The sequence below is a fragment of the Medicago sativa genome, chromosome 3, assembly GCF_051527215.1.
Source record: "Medicago sativa cultivar Bolivia chromosome 3, Bolivia_mono, whole genome shotgun sequence".
Taxonomy (NCBI): Eukaryota; Viridiplantae; Streptophyta; class Magnoliopsida; order Fabales; family Fabaceae; genus Medicago; species Medicago sativa.
In genome coordinates, this window is record NC_140751.1 from 80,086,507 (window position 1) to 80,113,777 (window position 27,271).

Below are 27,271 nucleotides of genomic sequence, written 5' to 3' on the forward strand. Positions count from 1 at the left end.
ACGGTATAAACACGACAAAAGGGAAGTGTGTTTTTAATTATTATTTCAACAACAGAAAAAACAAAGAAATGAAGTGGAACGTTCGAGTGCCACAATAAAAGTTCAGAAGCTATGTTGCGTGTGTGGGTTTCTTTGGACCGCATGTGTTTAGTTCTTTCTTCGGTTTGGTTAATAAAACGTTAACGTATGGTACTCTACTCTTTGTGTCTGTCGGGAAATGAAATATCTGTTTCTCTTGAAATAAGACATGGAAGATGTCACACAAGAATAACATTTTCCAATTTAGTGAATAATCTATTTTCTTGTTCAAATCGTAACAACAATTTGAATTAAGGACAAACCTTGTGTGTACTTTTTTTTACTAGAATAAACTTAACTAAATTAATTAATTTTGATGAAGTATAGTTAAGAAGCATACGACAAAACACAAAAAATGCACCTGATTTTTTTTTTTTCTAAAATTAATTTTGTATCTCGCTAACAAGTTCTTAAGTGAATACTACTATGTTAAAAGAATTTTTGTTTTGGAAATATAAACGGTTCATTGATTTAATGTAAAAATGACATCATTTTCTTACACAAATTTACTCCTTTTAAAATTTTAGCCGATGTCTTAAAACACTCATTAACATTCTTCGTTGATTTTTTATTATTATTATTACCCATTAACAATTTCTTTTCAACAGATACGAGTTAAATGAAGATGTGATATTTCATATGGACTCTATCATAATAAAAAAAATCTTTTAAAATCTTCTAGAATCATAATCTAATATACCCCTAAATCACTGTTATATGATTTCTAAGTCAATTTCTTCACTTGGCATCTTTTTCTTCACTTGACTAAACAAAATTCGAAAAGTAACTTCAAATCTTTTATCCAACAAATTACCATAGCCAATTTTATCCTTAGATATATGACAACAATGATATTGAAATTATTAGGAACATGTATACAAGTATTTTTTGAATCTTGTTCTCCAATGATATTAAAATTATCAGAGTTACAACAATGAAAGAAAGGAGTGATCAAGTTCTTGTATACATTTACCTTTAACAATTTTGTTTCGTGGTAAAATGATAGGACTTGGATCCTACGATCTCGGGTTCAAGTCTTATTAGGATATTTGGAGAAAGATAAATGTTAATATGTTTGTAAGCGTTTTTCGACTCTGAGTGTATTCTGTCTTAAATTATGCCACCATCCATTCTCCTTAAATTTAATATTAGAACAAAAAAATTATATGCATTTTAGGCAAGAATATTTGAAAGATTTAGAATAATTTGTAGGATGCACGAGAAGGGTGGTGCAATAAGAAATTATCTTTAAAATATAAGAAAATGGGCTTGCAACAAATATAAACAAAAAAATGGGCTTGGCCCATGTGTGTGAGAGAGAAAGAGATTCGACAAAAAAAAAAAAAACAAAAACTGTGTGTAGTAAAAGAACAGTGAGAACAAAGAAATTGAAAAAACAGCATTAACGAAAAAGAGAAGAAGAAGAAGAAAGGATCTTGGTGCTCCGTTGTACCTCAAATTTAATTTATAGTATGTTTTTCTTCTCATCGTATTCTATTTCTGTTTCTGTTTTTTCATCGTATCCTATGTTTCTACACTCTATTTCTTCATTACTCAATGCACCTTCAATTTTATTTTATTTTATTTTATTTTTTTGAATAGGAAGAAGGTTGAATAAAGAATCTGAAGCAAAAATGAAGATGGTAAACTCCTTCAACCTCAAGGTAAGGATTTTTCAAAACCCCTTGTCATTATTTATGAAATAGTTTGTTCAAATATGCATGCCAAGTGTTTGTGAAAATGCAACTTGTTCTGGGTTAGTTAAAAATGGAGTCTTTTTTGGAATTGTATTGTAAAAGATGTTGTTTTTGTGTTTTCAGAGAGCGGCAGCTGGAATTAAACGCATTAATCTTGATGGGCTCCGGTGGCGGGTTTTCGATGCCAAGGGCCAGGTGACTGAATGTGACCATGAAATTATGATTTTAATGTAAAATGTTTTTTTTTTCCTTTGAAGTATGTGGTTTTAGAGTAAGCTTCTGCTAGACTTGTAGAATATCTTATGGTTTTACGTTTTGGATCTTGAGAAAAGAATAAAATGCGAGATAATAGGTTTATGAAATGGTTCCCATTTCCCAAACATTTGGCTGATTGGCTTGCATATCATGTAGTGTACTAGTTAAAGAACAGTAAGGAAGTAGAAACACTTTAAAATAGTAGTTGTTCCCAAATCCGACACAGATACGGTCTACCAATACAGATGTGAATACTATAATAATTATATAAATTATAACATTTTATTATGCCTGTGTCTATATTGAATGGCGTTCACTTTTTAATTAGAAATGAAAATATTAGAGAGATTTGGGATAGCACTTATAGTAGAAAAGATGATAGAAACTAGACTTAAGTGGTTTATGCATGTGGATAGAAGTCATGTGGATGTGGTAGTAAGGAGAGTAGATCAGATGGAAGGGAGGCAAATCACTAGAGGTAGGGGAAGACCTAGAAAAACTAGAGAAACTATTAAGAAAGATCTAGAGATCAATGAGATGGAGAAAGATATGGTTTTTGATAGAACACTATGACGTCGTTTGATTCATGTAGGGGAATAAGATTTGGTTGATGTTGATGTTGTCTCTTTTGGTAAGGATTTGTACTTTAAGTTTATTTTATTTTAGGCATCTTCTCCTAATTAAAATGTGTTGTATCCACTGTTTTACATTTGTCCTTTTTAGGTGAAAAGTTATCCTCATAATAGGAATAGCCAATTTCACTCATAATCTAGACTGAATTTAAATCTCTTGCATTATCTAGTTCTTCAGCGCATTCATATGAGAACATATATTTTATCTAAATCATCATAAGTAATTAGTTACTTCTCTTGGAAGGTTGAGCCATGAATTATTTATTGGCGGGACATTTTGAAACAATTTATTGGGTGAATTATTTGTAAGCACGTGCTATTTGAGATCATGTAGAAGATTCCCGAGCTTTGGACATTTTATGAACTTTTGTTTAGCGTCTGGACTCTGGATTGTGATCAACTACTGAGTGATTCACTAATTTGAAGTCATAAGATCATTTTGCTGATTCATATGTTCCTCATGCAGGTTCTCGGGAGGTTAGCATCTCAAATAGCTACTGTAGTTATGGGAAAGGATAAGCCAACTTATACTCCTAATCGTGACGATGGAGATATGTGCATTGTGCTTAATGCCAAGGATATTGCTGTGACTGGGAGGAAGCTGACAGACAAGGTCTACTACTGGCATACAGGGCACGTTCTTTGCATTACTTCATTTAATACATTTTGTTAGAACCAAAGTAGTATTTATAATTTTAGGCTTCTTATAAATCAAATGGTTTTATTCAGATTTAAATGCCTATCTTCTTAGAAATTTTACCTCCAGTTTTATAATTGTTGTTTTGTATATGGTTTCTTGTGCCACAATCTTTTGGCATTATTCATACTATTCTGACATAAAGTAGTGGCATGTAGGTATGTGGGCCACCTTAAGCAAAGAACTCTGAAGGATCAGATGGCCAAAGACCCTACAGATGTTATTCGCAAAGCTATTCTGCGCATGATTCCTAAAAACAACTTACGTGATGTAAGTACTTTATAGACCAATGTTTTTGGAAATGCTTTTAACAAAGTATTGAATTAAATTACTGGTGGCCAGAATGATTATTTTTTTTCATTGTTGGTTTAAATTTTGCTATAGTAGAGTCCTATTTGAGACCAAAAATAGAAAATTCCGAACAGTATGAAATGAGATCGTAAGGATGTTTGATTTATGATTTCCAGAACTGCTTCCTACCATAAGAATCAAGTCTAAGGAAAGTGACTTGAGGGTATCTTTAGTGGAGAACAAAATTGAACTTGGGGTAGGACCTAATGGTTTTTCAAAACAGTGCCCTGCAAGTAGCATTATAACAACTTGTGGATTTCTAAAATATCTCTACAATTATACTTCCAAAATAATCAAAAGACCCTAAAAAATACAAATTTTTAAATCAGGTTCAAATCTTTACAATATATTTCTTATAGTCTAACCCATAAAGGCCCATGACCATTTGGGGCCAAATTACAATTCAAAAGAATAAAAGAAAATAATGAGGACAGTGTCAAATTTTTCTCTGTAAGAATCTCAAATTTTTCACAATTGTAAACGGTAATCCAGCTATTTCGTTTACGAGACAGAGAACTATTCATCCTATGTTGCTGGAGTAAATCTCTTGACTCGTTTTTCTATGGATTCTAAAATGGCAGTCCTCTAATGACTCTGTTGAACTTCCTGCTGTCATCCATTCTAAACTGTAAATTGGGCAACAAAAAATCCACTTTCATCATTCCACATCAATCTAATATGAGCAAGTACCTTAATTTCTTAAAAAACTTTTCACCACCAAAACTTTCACCGGTAAACCTTGCTTGAATAATGTAACAAAGTAAGAGTGAGTATATGTCCATAGCATAATTAACATTCCTAATGATGAACTTGAAGAATTACATTTTAGAGGCCAAGTGAAAGTTTTTAGGGAGAGTAGTTGCCCAATTTTTTAAAATTCGGGGCATCCCACAAGCCTTTTGTGATGACGTAGAATGGTACTAGTCAATGACCTGCCAATTAATGTCCAGCTACAGGAATGGAATCGCGGCCTCCAACATGAGCTGAAAATGTCACTTTTTTGTTGTTCGATCTACTAGTTGTGTCAAATGCCAGCCAACTTCATGATTTGTTGTTTCTTCTTTTTATCATAGGATCCAATGTTTAACTTGAGTAGTATTTCGCTAGCACTTTCGATTATGAAAGAAAGAAGGGCATTGGGGAACAGTGATATCAATGTATATAAAATAAAATTCACCAGGTCATTTTCATACATGTGCAGAGATGAAGGTTCAACGACCTATTGCTCAAGAATTGTTTTCTTCATAGCTATGATTTTCAATTATTCTTCCTTTCATCTTGTTATAGCTTATTCCTTATTCTTTTTAATTAGTTATGCAATATTGAAGAATTGATGGTCTAAGTTGCATTTTCTTGCATTATTGCTAATGTATGTAGGACAGGGACCGGAAATTAAGGATCTTCCCTGGTAGTGAGCACCCCTTTGGTGATCGGCCACTAGAACCTTATGTGATGCCTCCTAGGACAGTACGAGAGATGAGACCACGAGCAAGGCGTGCAATGATTCGAGCACAGAAAAAGGCAGAGCAGCAACAAGAGAATGCTGAGCAGCGACAGAATGCTGAGGAAATGAAGAATAGCAAAAAGAGTGAAACATAGGAAGAGAGTGCATGAAAATGTTGTCATTTGAATGAGAAGTAGGCTTTATCTGTTTGCTTTTAACAAATCCTATAAATGTCATATTGAGTTGTGTTTGAATTTTTTTTTTGTTTTTAAGATCTCCTAGTAAGAACATTGTTAAGAAGAAACTGTGTTTAGTACACAATATTGCATCTTTTTGTGATAATGCTTAAGTTCAAGTTCGAACCAGACTACCATTTTGGCATTCTAAAGGTACATTTGGCAATTGACATCAATAAAAATAGTCCAAAAATATTCCTATGAGCATAGCTCAATTGGTATGGACATTGTGATAGGGGTGGCGGTTGAACCCTAGATTCCCTTAACGGTGAATTTTTAGTCATTAGGCTCCTTGGCGACAAAAAATATTTATCCAAAAATGACATATATCATACAAATATTCGAAATATGTAATGTGACAATAAAATGATTTTTTTTTTCATGCTGTGGAATATTTTGATTTTACTTCAGGTCTTGAGAGGAATAAAGACTAGTTTAAGACCTGGTCTGTATTAGTCCCTAGCCTACGTCAGTTTTTTTAATTATTAAAATAAGTTTGATATTTTTTATTTATGAAATAATACAGTTTGAAAATTGAAATACTTATCTACCTTTTGATGTCATCATCAGGTCCTTTAGTGTAAAAAAAGAAGTCAATTTTTATTTACAAAAATCAAGCCAAGATGCAACTACAAACGGAAATTGATTTACAGAGCCTATGACGGGGAATATGAAAACACACATCAAACTTTTTTTAAGAGCAATCACACATCAAACTTGTGTATGTTATAAAGTGATGTTAGCGTAGAAGGAACAAAAATTCTAATCACTTGAGGAGGTTTAGAAATTAATGATGGATATTTCCTTGCAAGAAAATTCTAAAAAAGAATCAAAATTGAGTGTGAAGAAGCTAGCATGGCTGAATAAATAAAAAAAGGTTAAAAAGAGATTGGGACTCCTTGAAATCTTTTAAAGAAAGAGGAGTGAGCTCTAAAGCAACCATCAAGAACATTTATAAGAAGAATTTGAGGTAGGAAGCATGCTAGGAAATTGCTTTAGTTTTTAACAATGTTGCTTTAGTTTGAGACTGGTGCTGAACACGTTGTATGATTTAAGCCACCATTCGAATAGTGTAAAATATTGAAGCATCACGTTGTAAAGATCAATCATAATTTGAACGTCTTCCTGGTATTTTCCCAGCAGAAAACACTAAGAAACACTCAAAGAAGAATGAAATAAAAGGATATCCTATCCTATTCATTAAAGGCTTAAATATGTTGATTTATTTTAGTCCTTGTGAAATTTGATAATGTTGGAGTTTGTTACAACAAAATTCATTTCAGATTCAGTCATTATGTCGCTCATACTAGAAGGTCTAAAAATGTTTTAGAAATTACATGATCAATTCATAACAAACAAATATTTAGAGACAAAAATAAAACAATAATGACCAAAATCAAAAAATGATATATTTACAAAAATCAAATATGTAAAGAAAGAATTATAATAACTAAAAACGGAAAAAAAAAAGGTTTGATAAAAAATATATTTAAATATATTAAAAGGTCAACCAACCAAACCAAAAATATATTAAAAATCAACCAATCATACATTTTTGTATCATTAAAAATGACTAATTTTTTGTGTCAAGAAAAAAATGATTAATTTTAACTATAGGTATAACAAAAATTACTCATAACGGTCCATCAAAATTAATTTTTAAAATATGCAAAATATATAACTTTTTTTGACAGGAACTAAATATATATAACTTTTTTCTTTCAAAAAAAATATATATAACTTTTTAAAAAATATATATATATTCTCTATTTCATATTATAAGTCATTATGATTGTGCTTAATAATCCAGCTGAACTTCGTCTATTGCTTACGGCAGACAGTATGAGTGTTGTTTATCATCGCGACCAATAGTCTCTTTTTTTTTTTTTTCCTTTTTCTCATGTAACCAAAAAAAAAATATTATAAGTAATTAATATTTTGATAGATGAATTAAAAAATATAATTAATATCTAAAGATAATAAAAATTATCCTTTACTCTCATATTAATTTCAAAAATTGAAAAAAGTTTCATTTATAATAAATTTGTTTGCCAAAGAAACATTTTTATCATTTATAGTAATTATTGGTATAATGATTTTTTTTTGTTGCTAAAGCAATCTCTCTATATAATATAAATAAACCATATACGTGATGTGTTTCAAGGGTCATGCAACTAATTTAATGCAAAAAGAAACAAATTTGATTGGTTAACGTTGGTTGATAAAATTTGCAGCGCGTTTTCATCTGAAACTTCAAAGAAAATGTTACAACTTAATTTCCTACGTTTGAATGCATGAAAAGGTAACTTAATTTCCATTTTCTTTTTGTCTTCTAGCCCATCTTTTTCATGTTGGTTTCTTTGTTCTAATCCTAAGTGTTCCTTAAAACACATTAAATGACTAATTCAAAGTTCTTGCCACTTATTGCACGGAAATTGTCCCTCTCACTCCCTATAAAATTTCTCTAGCTAGTATTCTCTCCATTAGCTAAGTTTCAAAACAAGTAATCATAACATCAATAATTGCTTCCAATCAAAAAATTACTTTTTGTTATTCTCTTGTGTGTTGATCACATTTGATTTTTCATGATGATGAGGTCTAGAGCTATCACTAGCAAACTTTATTCTTCATGCCTTTTAGCAACTTCTAAATCATTCCTCACATCTTCTGTCCCTCCACTTTTAGCTAAAACTAAAACTTCTCATGGCTCTATCATCCCTCAATTTCAAGGTAATGTTTACAAATGAATTAGCTTAGTAACTATGTTTGAATTGACACTGAATTTGACAAAATCAATGTGACACCGTGATTTTGTGAAACTTTAAAGTGTTCATTTTGTTAAGGGTGACTCACGAAGATTCCAACAGTTTCACCACTAATTCAGACATGCACTAAGATTATGTTTGGTAATGCGATGATAAAAATTGATTTTGAAGTGAAATGTAAAATGATTTATTCTGTGATCCATTTATGTAAAAATGGATTGAACAATATATGAGACTTAAAATCAATTGTAGAGACAAAAATATCAAATTCTATCTTTAAAATAGAATCAAACCTTGACACAAAATCAATGTTGGTTGAAAACATCCAAACACCACACAACTCTAAGTTGAATCAAACACACACCAAATTATTTTTCAATATCTTTTTATAAGCAAAGTTATTTTTCAATATGGTTATTGTTGTGCCTAAGCATTATTCAAGTACTAATTTGTGACCCCTTTTAGGCTACAAGAACAGTTTTCTTTTCCCAAGAGCATATTGGTCTGCCTCTTCAGCTTTATTGGATGAGGAAGTGAGAGGTAGATGTACTACTGGATTACTCAAAGCTGTTGAGGATCAACATGGAGGAGTTATTGTAAACATTGAGGAACCTATGGATTCTTTTGATTTTGCTTCTATGCTAGATGCTTCATTATCACAATGGAGGATACAGGTAGATTTCAAAGTCATTATAATCCTTAAAATTAAGAAAAATTGGAATCAATTAAGTTTACAGCTCTATATTGTTTTGTTATTTCTATTGGTTGTTAAGGTTTTGGAATGTTGTTTTCTAGGGAAAGAAGGGAGTGTGGATCAAATTGCCAAGAGAACACTCAAATCTTGTGGCTTCTGCTGTTGAGGTAAAGATTCAGAAGTCATTTTGTGATGATTTAAATAAATTCCTTGTGAATGTGATGTAATGTAACATTTTGCTGCTCCTTTTATAGGCTGGATTCAAATACCATCATGCTGAACCAAATCACTTGATGCTTGTATATTGGATTCCCAACACTCCTGATACCATTCCTGCAAATGCTTCTCACCGCATTTCTATCGGTGCTTTTGTAGTCAATGCCAATATGGAGGTCAGTATATTTTTTTATTAATCAGATTGAAGGTGTGTTCGGTGTCTGACACCGAGACATGTTGGGTGTCTCGTGCCATTCTTGTTGTTTCATAGGCTCTAAGTAATAAATATTTGTAATAGATTCCACCAGCACATGACTATAAGCATTCAAAAAATTTATTTGACTATGTTGGACATTTTGGCTGGACTAAAAAACTATATTTCAATGACCAGTTGTACTTTTCATGAACCTGGAGTCAATATCTACCTTGATGTGACCATACATATTTCTTAATGTGTAGTGTACTAATAAAATTATTTTATTTTTATTTGATAGGTCCTTGTGGTTCAGGAAAAAAATGGTAGATTCAGCGGTAAAGGAATATGGAAATTGCCTACTGGAGCTGTTAATGAGGTAAATATGTTAAAAATTATCATTGATTGTTAAACTTTTGAAAGATTAGTTTTTAATTTCATTTGAATTCAATTTGCAGGGTGAGGATGTTTGTGCTGCTGCAATCAGAGAAGTCAAAGAAGAGACAGGAGTAAGCAAAAACATTTTTTTGTACAGAAAAAAACATATTTAAATGAAATATAGTTTAACCATATTTTGAAATTCAAACCTTTTCTAAGGCCATTGCTTTTATTCATCTTTTCAGATAGACACTGAGTTTGTTGAAGTTTTAGCATTCAGGTAAGATTTGGACCAAAAATGTTCACATTGCATGTTGTTCGAATATTACTATATTTGGCATTTTTCTCTACGATTTCAGTCTTATTTTTGTTTTTCTGGTTATATCAGAGAAAGACATAAATGTTTCTTTCAAAAGTCAGAGATACTATTTATATGCATGTTGCAACCTCGGTCATTTAACATTCAGAGCCAGGCTTCAGAAATTGAGGCAGCTCAGGTATATGTCCATTACTTTAGTTTTACATATTTCTAGAACATGTAACATATATTAAGCATTTACATGTCACATATTCTCAACTTATCATTTCATACACTAATTTTGTACAAGCATAAAGAAGCCAATTCATTTAATGTGGGTTTTTTTTTTTTTTTTTTAAAAAAATTCAGTGGATGGCAATTGAGGATTATGTAGCTCAACCTTTTCTCCAACAAAATGAGCTATTTGACTTCCTTACAAAAGTAGGTTTATCAAAGTTGGAAGGAAAGTACTCAGGCTTTTCTACTATGCTTACTAGCACTTCCTCTTGCAAGTCCCATGTGTACATCAACACAAAAGATTCTTCCCATTTGTTAACTTCCAAACTTCACTAATCTTGAACTTGGCACACCTATTTAATTTGATTTAATTACAAAGGGTTATAGCATTGTACAGAAATTTCAAACATACTTCCACAGTTGCCTGAAATCAGGTCATTGTTCAATTCCAAAGCATAGGAAGATTGGAATAATGTTGTCAATTTTTTTATTTGTTCATTTCATTCAAGTCATTCATTCTTTTGTAATTTGTAGAGGAATGCTAATTTGTTGGTTTAGTTATTCAATACATCCACAAGTCAAGTGTCAACCATAATAGTTTTTCCAATTTCTTTATTGTAATAGTTGTCCCAGTTCTGTATTATAATAATAATATTGATATTGATGAAGTAATAAGAATCACCTTTTCCCTTTCTTTTCCCCATTTTTTTTTTATAATATATATAATCGAGCAAGTTAAATAAATATTATATAAGCAGTTTTAATATAGAAGCAGAACGAGAATCGAGTTTCATATGTAAATTCCTTACACTTTCACCATACATATATACCTTTTATTTTGCGCTAATAACACCCGTATATATATATATAAAAAAAAAATATTGAAGAAATCATACATTTTTTTTAAAAGATGAAGAAATCATACATATATAACTTGATATGTGGAAATTGATACTAGAATATATTCGTGAGGAGAAAGATGCTGGAAAATTGTTCGGAAATGTTACCTAAATTACCTTGTTGAATATTGACTATATTATTTTCAAATGGAGTATATGATACGATCGTCAGGTAATTTATTTATTTTTCAGATTTTGGATATGAGCTATTCTTAATACCGTAAAAAGTTCAATATTAATATTTGGTTGAATTGTTTTTTTTATAATGGATATATATAATTGGATTGTTGATTCCAGTGATTTGACCCTCATAAGTTTAGATTTTGTTAAGGTTTTGGGCTAGTCCCCAATTTTCTTCTTTCATCATTTTATTTTTTATTAATAACTTTATTGGGGTGTTGCAAATAATATTTAGTAGTTTTAGAGAGACACCACACTTGTGTATCATTGGATACCAATGTTATATAACATTGGTCAATGAATGTGTGTCACATAGGAAGGTCTAAAGAGGAAAGAGAAAAGATATGCATGTGAAGTGTTATGTGGCACACCTTCATTGACCAATGTTATATAATATTGATATCCTGTTACACAAGTGGTGTCCGTTTTAGAGGGTCAAGGCCCAACTTAATTAGGATGTAAGGTTCTCATGTGATATGATGTTTTTGCATTTTAATTTGTTTTTTACAAAAAGATTGGATTGTTGAAGTCAAGAATCATTAATTTAATTAATTTTTGCAATTGTCAAATGGAATTTGATTAATTTATTTTTTACTCTATTTATTTATTATATAGTAACATCTATTCTTCATTCCGTTGGACAATGAGGTGCAAGAAAAATACTTATATTGGTCACGATGATTTGTGTACAATATTTGAACATACATCAAAATATATATACTTGCTATGTTCTATAATGAAAGATCCAATTTAACTATGTACATTATTCACACAACATATTTTAATCATATTTTTTACAAATATATAAAGACAAATTGTAATTTTTTATTTTTTTTTGAAAAATAAATTGTAGTATATAAATTGTTGTCGGATTTGTCACGATGACTATTTTTAAAATATCAATTTTTATAATTTTTGATGATAAATATTTAAAGATATTAAAGATCAAAATTATGCATTAGTATATGTAAAACAGTCAACTAACTTACTTATTGTGAGACAAAGAGAGTATCAATATAATTAATTATTTCAAAAATACATATTATTTAATTCTTTTATCTTTTTACAAATATGTGAATATGCTCAAATATTATGTCAAATAATTATGATCACCCATACTTCCTATCAGGAAAGAATCCACCATTAATAGTTTAGAGTAATTTATAGTATAGGTTCCCAAAGTCATTTCCCCTTTAATAAGTATCCAAAGTTTGTGAGTAACATTATATAAAAAAAAATATTAAAATAAATTGTGAGTAACATTAACTTCATATACTTCACAACATTAACAACAAAACCATTTACATTCCAAATCCAACCAAATATATAAAAGCAGGTGGATGAAAAAACTTGATACAACAAACATGAAACTTTTGAAAAAGGTACCAATTATACTTGTATGTTGACTATGATTCATTTTCAAACCTTGAGCACTTGATTGAACCAATGGATATGTCAATCTCTATCAAATTCTCTTCCTCATACATTTCATTATATTCTGCCAACAATTCCATCAAATTTTTCTGCTGCTGTAAACTGCACTTATTGTACTTGCACTCTTGTTTTTGTTGATCCACAAAGTGCCCACTTGGAAGTGCAATTTCTATAAGATTTTCCTCATCAGAAATTGACCCATCTGAGTCAGAATCTGAGTCATAAATATCAACAACACCAATATCACTAGCTTGATGTTCTTCTTTCCTTTCCATTGCTTCAATCATAGATTCATTCATGAGCATTGTAGTTTTTGCAAAATTTTCATCAATTGCCACTGCTTTATGTTTCCATATGTATAGAATAGTAGACAAAAGAATTGCCATAGATGAGAAGAAGAGTGAGAAAAATCCTAATCCAACAAGTTTGTAAGTTGAAAAAAACATCAAGAGAGCAAAGGGAGAAGCCATCCATGACCATGAGGATATAATCCTCAATAAGCAAAAGTAGCAAGAGAGCATTTGGTATGTTACTTTGCTTTCCCACCCCATCAATTTTCAAAAAGCATATACCAAGACAAAAGTGTTGTCAAAGGAAAAAAGCAGATTAAAATAATACTAAAATAATGAACAAGACTTTTTACTTACTACTCTTTTAGGTTATTTTATTTTTCTATGTTTGCTTAAAAAAAATGTTCTTAACTATTGCTTTGTGAAAAATATTCTTAACTATTTATTGGAGAGAGAGAAATATATAAAATAAGATAATAAATAGTTGAATATATTACAGGAAAAAAAACAATAATTTTATCAAAAATAACAATATTTTTTTTATATGCATAAATAAATTTAAAACAACTTTAAAAAAAATCAGAAATAGTATTGTTTATAAGTTAGTTGGATAGGAAGAAGAAACATTTGGCAGCATGTACTTTATTTAAAACATGGCATATTGGCATATGTCAGTTTAAGGTAAATCAAGGAGACAAGTGATTTTTCTTTTACCAAATTAAACTTTAGAACTTTATAATAGAAAGAGAAATACAATGAGGTAATTGGTGATAATAGTGTGATACTTTGATTAGGATTTTATAAAGGTTTTCAAGAACAAGAATATTCTTTTATGCTTTCCATTGTTGAAGTGAATATCCTGTTGATATCTGTGTGAAAATAACAACCTTAATGTACTACTAGTAGTAAGTAGTAACTATTAAATTAACAACATGCTATATATAGAATCCTTCAAGAAAAAATAGCAGTTTTCCAAGTCATTAAGATAATAAAAAAAGTGGATTTGTTTCTTGTAATAGCAATTTGGTGGCATATGGTGTGTAATTGACGTGAAAAACTCTTCAAAAACCCTGACTTCCCAGCATTTTAATTTGAAATAAGAGAAGCCATGTGCCAGCATATGAGATCAACACATGGCACTTGTACTATATTAATTTATTAATTTATACCTAGGATCCTTGGCTATTTAACTGGATCTTGAAAATTACATTGTTTGATCATGACTCATGGGTTCTCTTTTTAGGTTAGGCCAATGTTAATGTTAAGAGAAATGATATTTTGACAACCATTTTTTGACAACTTTTGGACAACTTTCTCTCTCATACTCACATGATGTTGTTACCCTCTCTCTTCCTTTTTCTCTCTCCATTGTTTTTGACCAATAAGAAGTGAGAAAAACAAGGTTGTCAATAAAGTTGTCATCAAATGGATGTCAAAATATCATTACTCTAATGTTAATTTGTTCTTTCTATTAAAGGAATTTGTCTGTCAAAGAGGGAACCAAGGGAACAACATTCTGCATAAAATAACCAAAATTGTTTGCATGCTTGAATGTGTCACTAAATTAAATTTAAAATTTTCCAACGTTTTATTGACTACTCTCTTAAATATAAGATCATCTATAAATTTTTAGATGCATTTACTATTCTTTTTTCAAGTGTACGTTGGATTCTCTTCTAATAAGGGGTAAGGGATGAGCTTTTTGCTGAGCTATTTGGGGTTTATCATGGTTTGATATTGGTAAACAGGAACTTTATTCAATGAGTTATTTGCGAAATAGATTCTTTAGAAGTCTTGCGTCTTCTTCAAAATTTAGATCACTCTCATATATACATGTATATACGCTTCTTTGTTGGGGTACATTTTTGGGTTAAAAAGCATATTCCTAACGTTTCTTTTAAACATGTGCTTCGAGAGGGCAACCATTGCACAAATTTCTTGGCCAAGCTCAGGCGCTCTTCAAGATTAAGTGTGACTTTTTGACAGGCTCCCCCTATCAGAGTTAAAGTCAATGTTGAGGCCTGATGCCCAGAGCCCAATTTTTAGGGTTTTTTTCTTTTCTTTCTTTTATCTTAAAATATGAAAAATTAACCTAAAAAAGATGGAGAGAGTAGATATTAATTTTCATGAAAAAAGTCAACTACATAACGTGGTGATTATAAAGAAACCGGCTGTAAAAGGGAAAATTATCAGTAAAAATGAGGCATGGTCATAGCTTGAAGGAAGGAATTGTTTTTGGTCTTTTTCTTTTTCTTTTTGTCCCTCTACCAGTTGGAAATAGTTACTCCCTCCCTGACTCGAGAGTGAGAGGGGGGAGGGAGGGAGGGAGAGTCATTAGTCACATTATGGTTGGTCAACGTGCACGATAATAACACTCAAGTGTTGTATCAAAATAACTGACCAACTCACAAGTGTATAAATGAGAGGGAAGAGTATTTTTATTAAAATACTCTTATCATATACGGGATTGATGTATTCACATCTACCATAAATGGCAAATAGAAGATATTAAATTGAGAGAGATACAAGTAATACTAATTAGATTGTACGATTAGAAAGAAGAAGAAAAAATGTTGTATTAAAAATTAAAATGAGTAAGTCGTTTTGAAATTATTTTTTTGCAAATTGGTCAATTATTTTAGAATTGAGGAAGTAAAAGACTACATGAATGTAGACACATGAAGATTTATTTGCGACTTGATAAAATATTTTCTTAGAGAACTAGCATGATAAGCTTTGTACCTTTAGCTAACAGTTAAATGTATTATAATAATTAAATTAATACATTTTTTTAAAATAATCTAATGGCGAACCTCACACATATTAAGTGTTGAGAAGTGGAGAATATTGAGTTCATGCTCAAGCGCATTCATATCAAATTACACATGTGTTTAGGATTAAACTAGTACATTTTTTCAAACTCCTTTTTAAGATAAAACATTCATACTCCTTCCAGGATATGAAAACATGTTATGTTTTTCTTAATAAGGAGCTATAAATTTTTATATGACATTATCTTATGAGTATAATTTATATACATCGTCAGTGTAAAAAGAAAATTAATGATGGGATACCACATCATCTAATAAGTTAAAAACATATGACTTATAATGTCTTATTAATTGATGTGACAACGCATCCTTAGATGATGTGTACGACATTTAAACTCTTATTTTATTATTTTTAGATACCATGACATTATCTCATATGTAATATGTTTCTTTGATGCTTTGCTCGATGCACCCTGTAATGTTTATCGGAGGCACATTTTTGGTAGTGTAATTTAACCTATATAAGGCGAATGATTGATAAATTATCAGTTTCTTTTTTTGGTTACAAAATTATCAATTTCTTTTACTTTAGCGTTAAGATAACCCACCCACTGAAGACATTATTAGTAAGCTTTACATATCGCACTGAGTCAGAGTCCAAATACTACCAACCCTGACTGAACTTGAACTTTATCCCAGTTCATGTTCCGCTATATACTTTAGAAAGAATGCTTAAACATGCCTTTAGTTCCTGCACTTTCATCATATTTTGGCATTGGTCTTTGCACTTTTTTTTGTTTGGAATTGGTCCCTGCACTTTGTAAAAATATTGGTATTGGTCCCTCTGTTAATTTTCTGTTAAAAAAAACACAAAACTATTGGTATTGGTCCCTGCACTTTGTAAAAATATTGGTATTGGTCCCTGCACTTTATAAAAATATTGGTATTGGTGCCATGTGGCGTGAAATGATTGGGCCACGTGGCACTCTGTTAGTTTTGTGTTTTTTTTTTTTAACAGAAAGTTAACAGATTGACCAATACCAATATTTTTATAAAGTGCATGGACCAATGCCAAACAAAAAAAAGTGCAGGGACCAATGTCAAAATCTGATGAAAGTGCATGGACCAATGACACATTTAAACCTAGAAAGAATAATGATTACATAAAACGTCTTATAATTTGGGTGTGAGATGATGAGCAAATACATTGTTCTTGTAAAGTATTTGAACACTCGTGAATATTGTGCCGCCTTTGTATTGAATAGCTAATATCAATTGCCTAGAAATTTCAATAGTTTCTTTCTATGGATGATCAACACCCTCAAAGTAATGATGAGTGTGCTTAAGCCTTTCAATATGGTGCAACAACTTTGCCCAAAGTAGATAGTTTTCATGATGGCAGACATATGGAGCCCATTTCATCATAGATTTGACAATATTATATACCAATAAGGTGATTAAATTTAAAGCTTATATGATAAAAGGTGATTTTCAAGACACAATATCAATTATAATAGTGCTATCTGATACCTAACCACAAGGAATATCGTTCTAGTGTTATGGCGGGTGTCACTATGATGTCATGATTAAAAAAAATTATGAGCTATAGAAGTCAATAAAATATAAGGGATTATTTGCTTAAGCAGTTATTAATTTGAATAATCGCATTTGGTTTACTTTGTAATAATTGATTTGATTTTCCTTTTGAACTTCTTCTTTTCTTCTCAGAAGCACCAGAGTATGTTCTTTCATTCCAATTTTTTACTCTTGCAAAATACGTGGACAAGGTGAAAGAGATGATGGAGGATTATGAGTTTGAAATAAATCATTAGATTAAGTGCCCTCTTACGCTTACGCATGCTACACCGGAGTTAATCTTGTGTGACCACAAGAGCTTAAGCAACCCATTTGACACACACAGAAGGAAAAATATTGTGAAGAAATAATTAATTTATATTTTTAAAATCATTAAATGGTGTATATTTTGTGTCCAAATGTTGTCTAAACTTTTGCGACCATGCAAGAATTACTCACAACACCACGTAGGTCATGGTACGTTCTAACACTGCCGTAATTCTTATATGCATGTACAAAAGTGTGGATTAAGAATAAATCACAAAAGGACCAAAAATGATCCATCGAATGAATGCAATAAAAATAAATCAATATCGCCGAAAAGAAGTGACAATAGGATGAATGATGTGTACACAACTCAGGCATATTAAAATAAGTTATCTCAGTTCTTATTTTCTGGTTAGGTGTGCATTAACTATATTTGTCTTCTAATTATTTCTGTATGGGCAAAAAAGCTAGAGATATAAAAACATACAAAAATGACCTTATAAATTATAACCATTACAGAATATAAAGCATATCATTTTTCTTGAACAACTCCTTTTTCCACAAGCATGTCATAAATTCTATCAATCTTGCTTGGAGAGAACTTGAACAGTGGATATGCATCAGATTTATTGGTTACTCTGCCCTCCGAAATTTCTAATTGCATAATCCGCGTAATGTTGAGGTAGTGTGGCGGCAGCATTCTGATCTCATTACAAAGCTTTATTTCCTGCATGTTAATCAATGTCAGAACCAATCAGATAGAACGCTCCCCGCAGCCCAAATAAACTGAAGGCAGGCCATTGCAAAAAAATCCCACCATTGTCAGGTGTAGGGAAGGGAGGGTCAGATGTACATAGCCTCGTTCCAAAATAAAATTAAAAGGCCAATCAAAGCTAATAAAGAAATAGCAACATTAAAAGACAAATGAAGTACTAAAAAAACCAAGGGAGAAAAATCTCTTACAGATTCAGAAAGCAACTCAGCCCCATCAAAATCACTGATATCCCATTCTTCTAGTGTCCTTGCGATATCTTGTATGGCAGCCGGCGCATCCTTGATATCAGGAAATGATGCTGTAGTGCCCTTATGGATACCGCGCGGGCTACTACCAAGCTCTACTTTGGAAAAATTTGGTCTCTGTGAAGTCTTCCCACTTGTTCCAATCTGACCATTTTCTTTACAGTCACCTTGTTCAGCTTCTTTTGTCCTCTTTTGTTCAATAAATTGATAAGCTTCAGCAGCAGTTACACAGCCAGCAATTCTAGCTTCCTGCAAGACATTGCAAATGGAAATGGCACCGTATCAGCACACTTTGATAGATGAGTCGTGTGACTATAATTGATATAATTTGATCAAGGCAAAAATTCAAGCTGCAGCTCCAACTATTGGTCATGTGTAGAAAGCATCTCTTGCTTTGAAACTCACCAACATATCCCCCTCCTAAACTAATCAAAACTTGTAGACTGGTGGCACATTAACCCCCTACCATCACCACTCGGTGGTGCGATTGATAAAACGAAAACTGGATCACACAGCAGGCAGAACCCAAACCAAGCTCGAGGGTCCTCTATATTGACGAATCAAATTATGAGTGAACTATGTGACCAGAGGGGAGTTGTAGTAACTCAACCTTTTTCTATGGGAAGTTCTATGGGGCACAGTGAGATCGGACAAAATCTCAGTCAAACACAACATACTACTTTTCAGTTGAGGTAGGATGCAAAATCTGTAGTAGCAGGAGTTGGTGAAAAGAAGGAACAGGAATTCTGTTTCAAGTTCAGGCAGCATTATATCCCCAGTCATCCTTTATAAACTAGAGGAAATAACTACAATATATGCAGATAAAGCACGTTGACTGCAGCAGAATGCATGGTAGAATGTAATACCTTTAAGTCTTGTATTCTTTTGGCAAGTCGGTGTTCTTTAATAATAGTTTTTAGCAACTCCTCGTGCTCTTCTTTTGAGTGAAACCGCGTGAAGACCTTGTACTTTTCACATATTTGAAGCTCTTCAGGTGAGAGATATTTCTCAAAAGGATTGGGACAAAGTAAATTTCTTTCAAGTATAAAATCTTTTCTGCGCTTTCGTTCATCTAACCTGTCAAGAATTTTTCATACTTGCATATCAAATATGGAGGAAAACAAAAGAAAAATTGAATCCAAATATATCCTAAGAGATATAGTACACAGGATTGTGGCAATAAAAGGATAAGTGTGTTGCTTACAATTCAAAGACATGCCACAATGACAGATGTCGTGTTAACTCAGAATCAGGTAATCCGAGGGAAAAGCTTAAAACTAGTTTAAATGCAAACAATCTGGAAATTTACATAATTTCTTCCAAGACCATTTTTAGATGGTTAATTTTGTTTTCATTTGTTGGGAAGAACAATAAACCTTTTTATTTGATAATAATGTAAAGTATCCATACCTTTTTGAGTAAATACGGAGCACTTGCAGTTTCATTTCACGTTCAGCTTCAGTATCAGTGTCCAAAAATTCCATTTCTGCCAAAACTTGCTCAGCATCATTGTCATATTCAATATCAAAGTCACCTCTCTTAGAATTGTACCCACTCAACACTTTCATAGAAGGCCTATATTCCCCAGATAATTTAGGTTTCTTTTCACCGATGCTCCGACCTGCTTGAGATTCTACTAACAAAAAAAATAAAGCAATTGAATGTATTAGTACAAGAAATGTGTGTTCTCTAATTTACCGGTTTAGTAAGCGTATGACAATACAGACTAGATATTCAAAAGTATGAAACATTAAAATATTATATGACATTAAAACCTGAACTATTTGTGTTAAGAGCCAAGTGTGTATTACTGTTAGCAGACGCCAAATTAAAAATAAAATAAAAAATAAAAAAAATTTCAGGAAGACTCAAGAACACAGAGGAGTGACGGAGACTGGGACCCGATTTGGTTAATAATAATAACTACATTCAATTGGAGTTGGAGGTCCCTGCCCGGGTTTGAACCCGGGACCTCCAACTCCAAATATCTTTCATACCGACTTCTGGGAGTCTCCCAATAAATGGAATATATCTGAAGAAGTGTTCATAAGTGAGAGACATCTCTCATCTTATAACCGGATTTTATGGGATTTTTAGGCTCAAGTCAAATATAAAGATGGTATCAACGATTAACCTAGACCTATTCGGCTACTCATTATCGGGTCACTCGGCTTATGTGACAGACGTTCAATCATGAGCGTGAGGGGTGTGTGTTGAGAATCTCACATTGAATGTGGATATGGTCTGAAAAAATGTTTGCAAGTAGAAGACGTCTCTCACCTTACAAGCCGAATTTGTGCGTTGAAATAGGCCCAACCCAAATTCAAATATGGATACAACGTTGAAAGGTCAGGACATTGCTGCAAACCCAATAATTCAAGGAAAAAACAATAATAATTCAAGAAAAAAAAAAAAACAAAAAGAAATCAACTGCTATTTTGTTTAAGAAAAGATCCAACAGGGACGTGTGTCCATGGGATGTGTTAGGAATAGAGATCGGATATAATAAATAGCTGAGATCCTCAAAATAAACATATAACAGGAGTAGGGTTGATTAGCTTTTTAACAAGTTGGGTATGATTAACATCTTGAGGACAGTGTATAAAACTGTATAACAAGTTGGGTATGATTATGTCCTTTGCACTACTTTGTATTGCATTGTACTTGCTTAAAACCATATACATTCCTTGTTGTATGTTGTGCTCAGGGTAAGAGAGGAAATATATTCCACAATTATTGTATCACTATAGTTAAGGAAATCTCTAAAGACTGTAGGATCAGCTTTGTAAAAGATCTCAAATCTCGATAGAAACAGTGTTAAGCCTTCAAGCCCGAGGCTATGTGTTTGTAATAAGGTTTTGTTATCCCATAGTTTGTCCAGGATTAAATTCCAAAAGCAATCATAGTAAACCTTTTATCACTTATAAAAAAAAAAAATAGTAAACCCTTTATCAGGTATGTTAAAGATTTTCCAAAAATTAATTTGATTAATGAAAGATCAGTGGCATCAAACTGGTTCTCTAATGATGATTTTTGTGTTATTGATAGATTCCCATTTGTACTACTACGATAAAAATATTATCCCTCACAGACAAATTTAATGAAATAATATTTGAAGATCAAAATTAACGTCTGAAATTCTCGAGAGACAAAACAAAAATTTAGATGTTCAAAATTCCCAAACTACCCAATTTTTATATTACTGTCAAAAGCAGCAAACTCATCAATAGAAATTCCTACTTCAGCAACAAAATAAGGGTCGGTAACTTTCATTCGATACTCAGAAACATACCTTCCACCTTAATTCCATCATTATTCTGGCTCACATTGGAAGCCTTCTTGATTGAACTTGAAAGAGCTTTATCGTGTGCTGAATTCATATCACCCGTATAAATTATACCCATTGACATAGAATGTCATTACGAAATGGTAAAGAAAGATTTTTCTCAAGCTATACATTGTACCTGAGGTTAGCCTAGACATTGTTTGATTAGTGGTTTCTGCCTTCTTAGATTCTTCAGAGCTGAGATGTTGCAAGAAAGGATTAGCAGTCATAAACGAACAAATTTAAATAATCGGAGTAAATTAGTAAGGTTTACTTTATTCCATCAGAAAAGAGAGGTTCTTCTTTCAGAGTCAGCTCTGCATTTGGAGGAAATTCTGCATGAAAAACGGAACATAGAACAGAAGCTTGTGTTATAAATATAACATCCATGAAACTTGACATTGCAAAATGCAAACAACAAACCGGGGAGTACAGTATCATGCACCCTAACACTTAAAAACAAGACAGGCATAGATTATAGATGATCCAAAGGGAAGTGACCAGTAAAACAAGCACAAGTTAGAAATTTTTCCTTAGATTTTACAAACGCAGTCAATCCACGAGAATTTTTTTAGAATTAGGCAAAGAGAATGATAACATAAATGACTGCATAGACACAACATGTTGAAGTATTAAACTTACTATGTTCTAAAAGAAATTCATTTGTACATGGCAAGTAAAAATAATGTATTCTAGATAGGCTTGCTCATCAGGAATCTATAGTGGCGTGTGAAAGATACACTGCATTCTTTATCATCAATTAAACAATCAACTTATAAGTTTCTCCCTTTAATATCCAAACTTTCCAAAAACTGGGTCCAGACAGATACTGTCAGTGAAACTGCATTAGAGAATAACCAACCTCTACTTTTTCAAAAAAAAAAAAAAAAAAAAACCACCAACCTTGATCTTCCAACATGCAAGACATGTATCTCTTTTGTAATCATTGTGGTAAGAAAATAAATTCACCTTGTGAAAGACATTGGAATACAGTGGCTCAAGTTGTTGGATATTTATATGCTAATTGGGCAGCTTCATCTATTAATACGAGATCTACTTACGAGTATAGCATAATCATTAAAGATAGCTTCATATCTTGGAAAAGTAAGAAACAAAAGGTTTTAGCAACGTCGCATCCTAACGAAAAAAAATCAAGCCTTGGCATTGGCCATTTGTGAGCTCAATTGTCTCAAAAAGTTGCAAAGTTACAGAGGACTCGCAAATGTAAAAACCAAGCTACCTTACACATTGCCTAGAATTTAATGTTCTGTGCGAAAACTATACTCTTGAGAATTGAGATAGATTTTCATTTCATCAAAGAGAAGGTATTATCCAGAGACATAACTACCAAAATGTCAACTCAAATGACCAGGCTAGCTAGAAGATGTATTCACCAAGTCTTGGAGGGATTGGCATATAAGCTACTCGTGTAAGAAGTTTGGTAGACATGATCTATATACTCCCCTTGGTTACACACACATAGCTATTGTTTCTTTTCCTTCTCTACACAACCAATCGGTTACATAGCATGTCTTTAGGTTCATCGGATAAAACAAAGTAACCAATTCAAGCATGTAAAATCTACACAAACTGTGATTTAGATCATTAAGAAGCAAACCTTTTTTGGCTTGATTTCCCTTTGCCATGGCAAGGAGTTCCTCTTTGTTCTTTCCCGAAAAATGAGACAAATCCTATGTGAACATCAACATACAAACAATTACACCATGCATTCAAACACAGGTCGCATGTATGCTATCAATAACAGTGTTGTCAAATAGACTTACAGGTACAGGAAAACATGGTGAATTCACATATACAGTATTATAGTGGTCAATACACTGAGATTTGCTTTTTGTTCCAATGTTGTCTGCAACATCATTCCAATTCCCAAATCCATACATGTCAAGGGCCTAAAACGAAACAAGCTTGTTATGATAAACAATTTTGATAATAAGAAATACAGTAGATATACAAACAACATTTAACATGTAGCAGGTAAGTAGAAAGAAGATAGAAGAGTTCGCAACACTCGAATCGCATACCTCAAGAAGTAACATCTCTTCCTCTGCACTCCAATCTGGACATATAAGCGGAAAAGATAGATTATCCTGTGAAAAGAAATATATTTTAAAACTTAAAGTAATACACTGATTCATTATTCATCCATGCTGGAAGCTTCATTCATAATTATATAACTATAAAACAGGAACAGCTGAAAGAAGGGTTCATACCATAACCCGATACGGATGATTGCTTTTATGAGGAGTTAACTCAACACCGACAGAGAAGCACTCAATGCAGAGATCAAAATCTTGACACACGGCGCATTTGATGCGAATCTTCCCTGAAATATCTTTGTTGCAGTAATTACAGTGATATAGTGATACTTTGCCATCAGTTATTCCAATTCCTGCGACATTTAGAAAATAATAATATAACAACATGAAAAACAACAAGTAGTATGTTAATGAAATTGAAAATCACCTGCTGCAGATGAAGTTTCTAAATTGTCAGCATTTAAAGCAACCTTTTTTCTCTTGGATCTAAAAGCAGAAAGAAACAACGTTACAACATACAGTATGTAAAAAAAATGTATAAGATATTCCATATAATTCTTAATCCTAAGTCGAAATATCGAATTATTATTACAAGATTGAAAGAAAGAAAGAAAGAAACCTGTTGTCGTCAGCAGCAACGGGGGAGGAGCGTGACGCGGCACGGCAGCACCGACCCATTTCGTTGCTTTCAACTCTCCGAACTCACCAACAGCTTTCAACTCGATTGGAACCGTTACTTATATAAAAAATTGAAACATAGTAATTATACTCGTACAATACAATTTTGGGATAACTTTCTTTTTATCTACAAAATCATGTACAAATTTCAGTTTTGGTTCAACCGAAGGGAGGGAAGTAAATTGATTTCAATGGAGGGGAAGTATATAGATTATTTTCGATTTTCTTCTATATAAATAAGTTTAAATTTTATCCTATAATATTATTTATGTGATACGCTAATTTGGTTTTTTTTTTTTTTTTAAACAAGCCAAAATGAAATAATATAATCACCAAGAGCAGTTCAACTCGCACAAAGCGTGCAAAGATAAACGCTTCTCAAAAGAATAAATAAGTTTAAATTTTATCCTATAATATTATTTATGTGATACGCTAATTTGGTTTTTTTTTTTTTAAACAAGCCAAAATGAAATAATATAATCACCAAGAGCAGTTCAACTCGCACAAAGCGTGCAAAGATAAACGCTTCTCAAAAGAATATAAAGTCCAGTTGTCTGTTGCCTAGCAGTAAACACAAAAAAAAAAAGGAAAAAAACATTACTATATAACACTCATACAAATTAAAGGGTGTCGTCACCAGTCATTATAACTGAAAACTGAAGTTAGCCTATTAGCCTTTAACCAAGAAAAAGACACAAACTTTACATTGTCAAAAATTTGTTCCAAGTCTTGTGCTTTGTCTTTGAAGATCCTGTTGTTTCTTTCCTTCCAAACGATCCAAACACAAACGTGTCAGATCACCTTAAAAAAAGAATGAGTAAATCGCGGTAATTATTAATTTTTTGATTATGTAGCATGTTGACCATGTAATTATTAACTTTTTTATATTTATTTTAATTTCAATTGGTTTTTCATTTATATTAATTTAAAAATAAAAAATAATTTAAAAAATCTGAAAATAAATTTTTGAAAATTAAAAAAAAAATATCAAATTTTAGATTGGATGATAGTCGTGAATAAGCATGTTTGGTCATATTTCATTATGCCAAAATTTATTTTTACATCCTAATCATGCATTCTAAATAAGCCTTCAAAATTTTCATGTACACGTGTCTGATTAATTTGAAAGTTAAATATATAAAGGCCCAAACTCAAATAATAGTGCCAACCCTAATCATCTTTTTTTTTCTTACCAACTCACTCGTATCTTCTTTCTTCGCGAAAGAAAACAACCCTCTTGTTCCAAACACAATACATTTTCAATTCAAAACAATGGAAGGACTAAAGTGTGATTACCAAGTTAGATCCAACTTCATTTACTGGATTATGAAAACCCTCGTCTTTACAAGGAAGAAGATTATACTATGATTATTCCAAATATATGACATGCACTTTCACACGTTAACATGAATGGGAGAATATCTCTCGAAATGTTTGCCCAAGAATATGTGTGTCCCGTTGGTTTTAAGGCAACCTGAAATCATGAATTGTTGCTGCTAACCAAAACTTCAGCGTAGAATTCAAGCATGTGTCAGACTTGTACATTACAATTACAAAGAATGGATAAGAAGTATAATTAGCTTATTTGTTTATTTATTTACCAAAATGCAATTCAATATTTTTGTATACCCTTAGGAATATTGACCTTATGATAATTTCTTTTATTACGTTTTCAGACTAAGAACGTACACGAAAACAATTTCAAGACTAACAAATTTGTGACTATGAGTATGTGTGATATAATGTATGAACATTTCAATCTTTTAAGGTGTTTGATATAATATTGCGTTTATTCAGTTTATTTTAATCTGTTTAATTAAGTATTGCCTAAATTACATTTTTGGTCCTTTAACTATTTAGGCAGTATCGCTTTGGTCCCTTAATTAAAATTCGATTTATTTTGGTCCCTTAACTTCTCTCCGCCGTTACACATTTTGGTCATTTCCGTTAGTTTTAATTCAAAAACGTTGGGTTTTCTTCATCTTCTTCTCCTCTTTTTCATCTTCATATCATCTCCATCAACCTTTAACAACAAGAATCACAGAAAAATTCCAGAAGAAAATGAAGAAAATTTAACGTTTTTGAATTAAATTAACGGAAAGGACCAAAATGTGTAAAGGAGAGAAGTTAAGGGACCAAAATAAATCGAATTTTAATTAAGGGACCAAAACGATACTGCCTAGATAGTTAAGGGACCAAAAATGGAATTTAGCCTTAAGTATTTGATTAAATATAGTACGCTACATTTAATTGTGATGATTATGTTTTGATATAATGTGCATATTAAGTTTGTTTTAACAAAGTTGTATGAAAGTATTAACATCGATATATTTTTTATTAAATGCAAGTTATTGTGGTGTTGATTATTTTGATATAACACATGAACATTTCACTCATTTATCATTGCATATCAGTAACTGTATGGAAACAGTTTGAAATGAAACAATACATCTCAATAAATAGGCAAGCAATAGAGAAGGAAACAATATTGTATTGTTCACTTACTTGTTTGAAACAGAATCTTCCTCTATGGAGTTTCATAATAATTAATGAATGTATAACCGTAAAAATTATATTAAAATGATAAATAAATATGTTTGATGA

General features: G+C 31.7%; 4 protein-coding genes across 6 annotated transcripts; 2 read left to right on the forward strand and 2 right to left on the reverse strand.

Annotated features, from left to right (window-relative positions):
* Positions 1–1,468: 1,468 nt before the first annotated feature.
* Positions 1,469–5,519, forward strand: LOC146940681 (Ribosomal protein L13 family protein). The gene is given in 7 exon segments (XM_085754411.1): positions 1,469–1,548; positions 1,681–1,742; positions 1,899–1,970; positions 3,129–3,295; positions 3,518–3,629; positions 5,088–5,225; positions 5,227–5,519. Coding segments are annotated over 6 exon segments (576 nt in total). The 5' UTR covers positions 1,469–1,548; positions 1,681–1,712; the 3' UTR covers positions 5,284–5,519.
* A 1,906-nt stretch (positions 5,520–7,425) lies between these two features.
* Positions 7,426–10,874, forward strand: LOC146940682 (nudix hydrolase 2-like). 2 transcript variants are annotated; one of them, XM_085754391.1, is made up of 9 exons: positions 7,426–7,692; positions 8,621–8,829; positions 8,951–9,016; positions 9,104–9,241; positions 9,560–9,637; positions 9,717–9,767; positions 9,882–9,916; positions 10,025–10,133; positions 10,304–10,874. In XM_085754391.1, exons 2-9 carry the CDS (start codon positions 8,770–8,772, stop codon positions 10,505–10,507), a joined length of 741 nt encoding a protein of 246 aa, XP_085610517.1. In that variant the 5' UTR covers positions 7,426–7,692; positions 8,621–8,769; the 3' UTR covers positions 10,508–10,874. The 2 variants fall into 2 exon arrangements, with proteins under 2 accessions (XP_085610517.1, XP_085610516.1); XM_085754390.1 differs by having other exon boundaries at positions 7,691–8,120.
* Positions 10,875–12,500: 1,626 nt separating this feature from the next.
* On the reverse strand, positions 12,501–13,341 carry LOC146940683 (uncharacterized). The gene has a single exon (XM_085757982.1). It carries the CDS (start codon positions 13,233–13,235, stop codon positions 12,657–12,659), a length of 579 nt encoding a protein of 192 aa, XP_085614108.1. The 5' UTR covers positions 13,236–13,341; the 3' UTR covers positions 12,501–12,656.
* A 4,606-nt stretch (positions 13,342–17,947) lies between these two features.
* ADA2A (ADA2 2A) lies at positions 17,948–24,873 on the reverse strand. 2 transcript variants are annotated; one of them, XM_085754414.1, is made up of 13 exons: positions 24,609–24,873; positions 24,417–24,475; positions 24,164–24,342; positions 23,975–24,040; positions 23,717–23,842; positions 23,551–23,623; positions 22,207–22,267; positions 22,072–22,130; positions 21,900–21,977; positions 20,018–20,240; positions 19,474–19,684; positions 18,551–18,856; positions 17,948–18,314 (listed from the first exon to the last, which is right to left on the reverse strand). In XM_085754414.1, the coding sequence occupies exons 1-13, from the start codon at positions 24,665–24,667 to the stop codon at positions 18,120–18,122; spliced, it is 1,695 nt and encodes a 564-aa protein (XP_085610540.1). In that variant the 5' UTR covers positions 24,668–24,873; the 3' UTR covers positions 17,948–18,119. The 2 variants fall into 2 exon arrangements, with proteins under 2 accessions (XP_085610540.1, XP_085610539.1); XM_085754413.1 differs by having other exon boundaries at positions 20,018–20,243.
* Positions 24,874–27,271: the final 2,398 nt, after the last annotated feature.

Bases quoted from the DNA above. Each gene is read 5' to 3' on its own strand.
- LOC146940683 (XM_085757982.1), bottom strand. From the start codon at position 13,235: ATGGGGTGGGAAAGCAAAGTAACATACCAAATGCTCTCTTGCTACTTT.
- ADA2A (XM_085754413.1), bottom strand. From the start codon at position 24,667: ATGGGTCGGTGCTGCCGTGCCGCGTCACGCTCCTCCCCCGTTGCTGCT. The intron at 24,343-24,416 runs GTGATTTTCAAT...TAAATGTCGCAG, and splicing joins AGAAACTTCATCTGCAGCAG to GAATTGGAATAACTGATGGC. The intron at 23,624-23,716 runs GTAAGTCTATTT...ATGTTCACATAG, and splicing joins CACCATGTTTTCCTGTACCT to GATTTGTCTCATTTTTCGGG.
- LOC146940682 (XM_085754390.1), top strand. From the start codon at position 7,976: ATGATGATGAGGTCTAGAGCTATCACTAGCAAACTTTATTCTTCATGC. The intron at 9,242-9,559 runs GTCAGTATATTT...TTTATTTGATAG, and splicing joins TAGTCAATGCCAATATGGAG to GTCCTTGTGGTTCAGGAAAA. The intron at 9,768-9,881 runs GTAAGCAAAAAC...TCATCTTTTCAG, and splicing joins AAGTCAAAGAAGAGACAGGA to ATAGACACTGAGTTTGTTGA.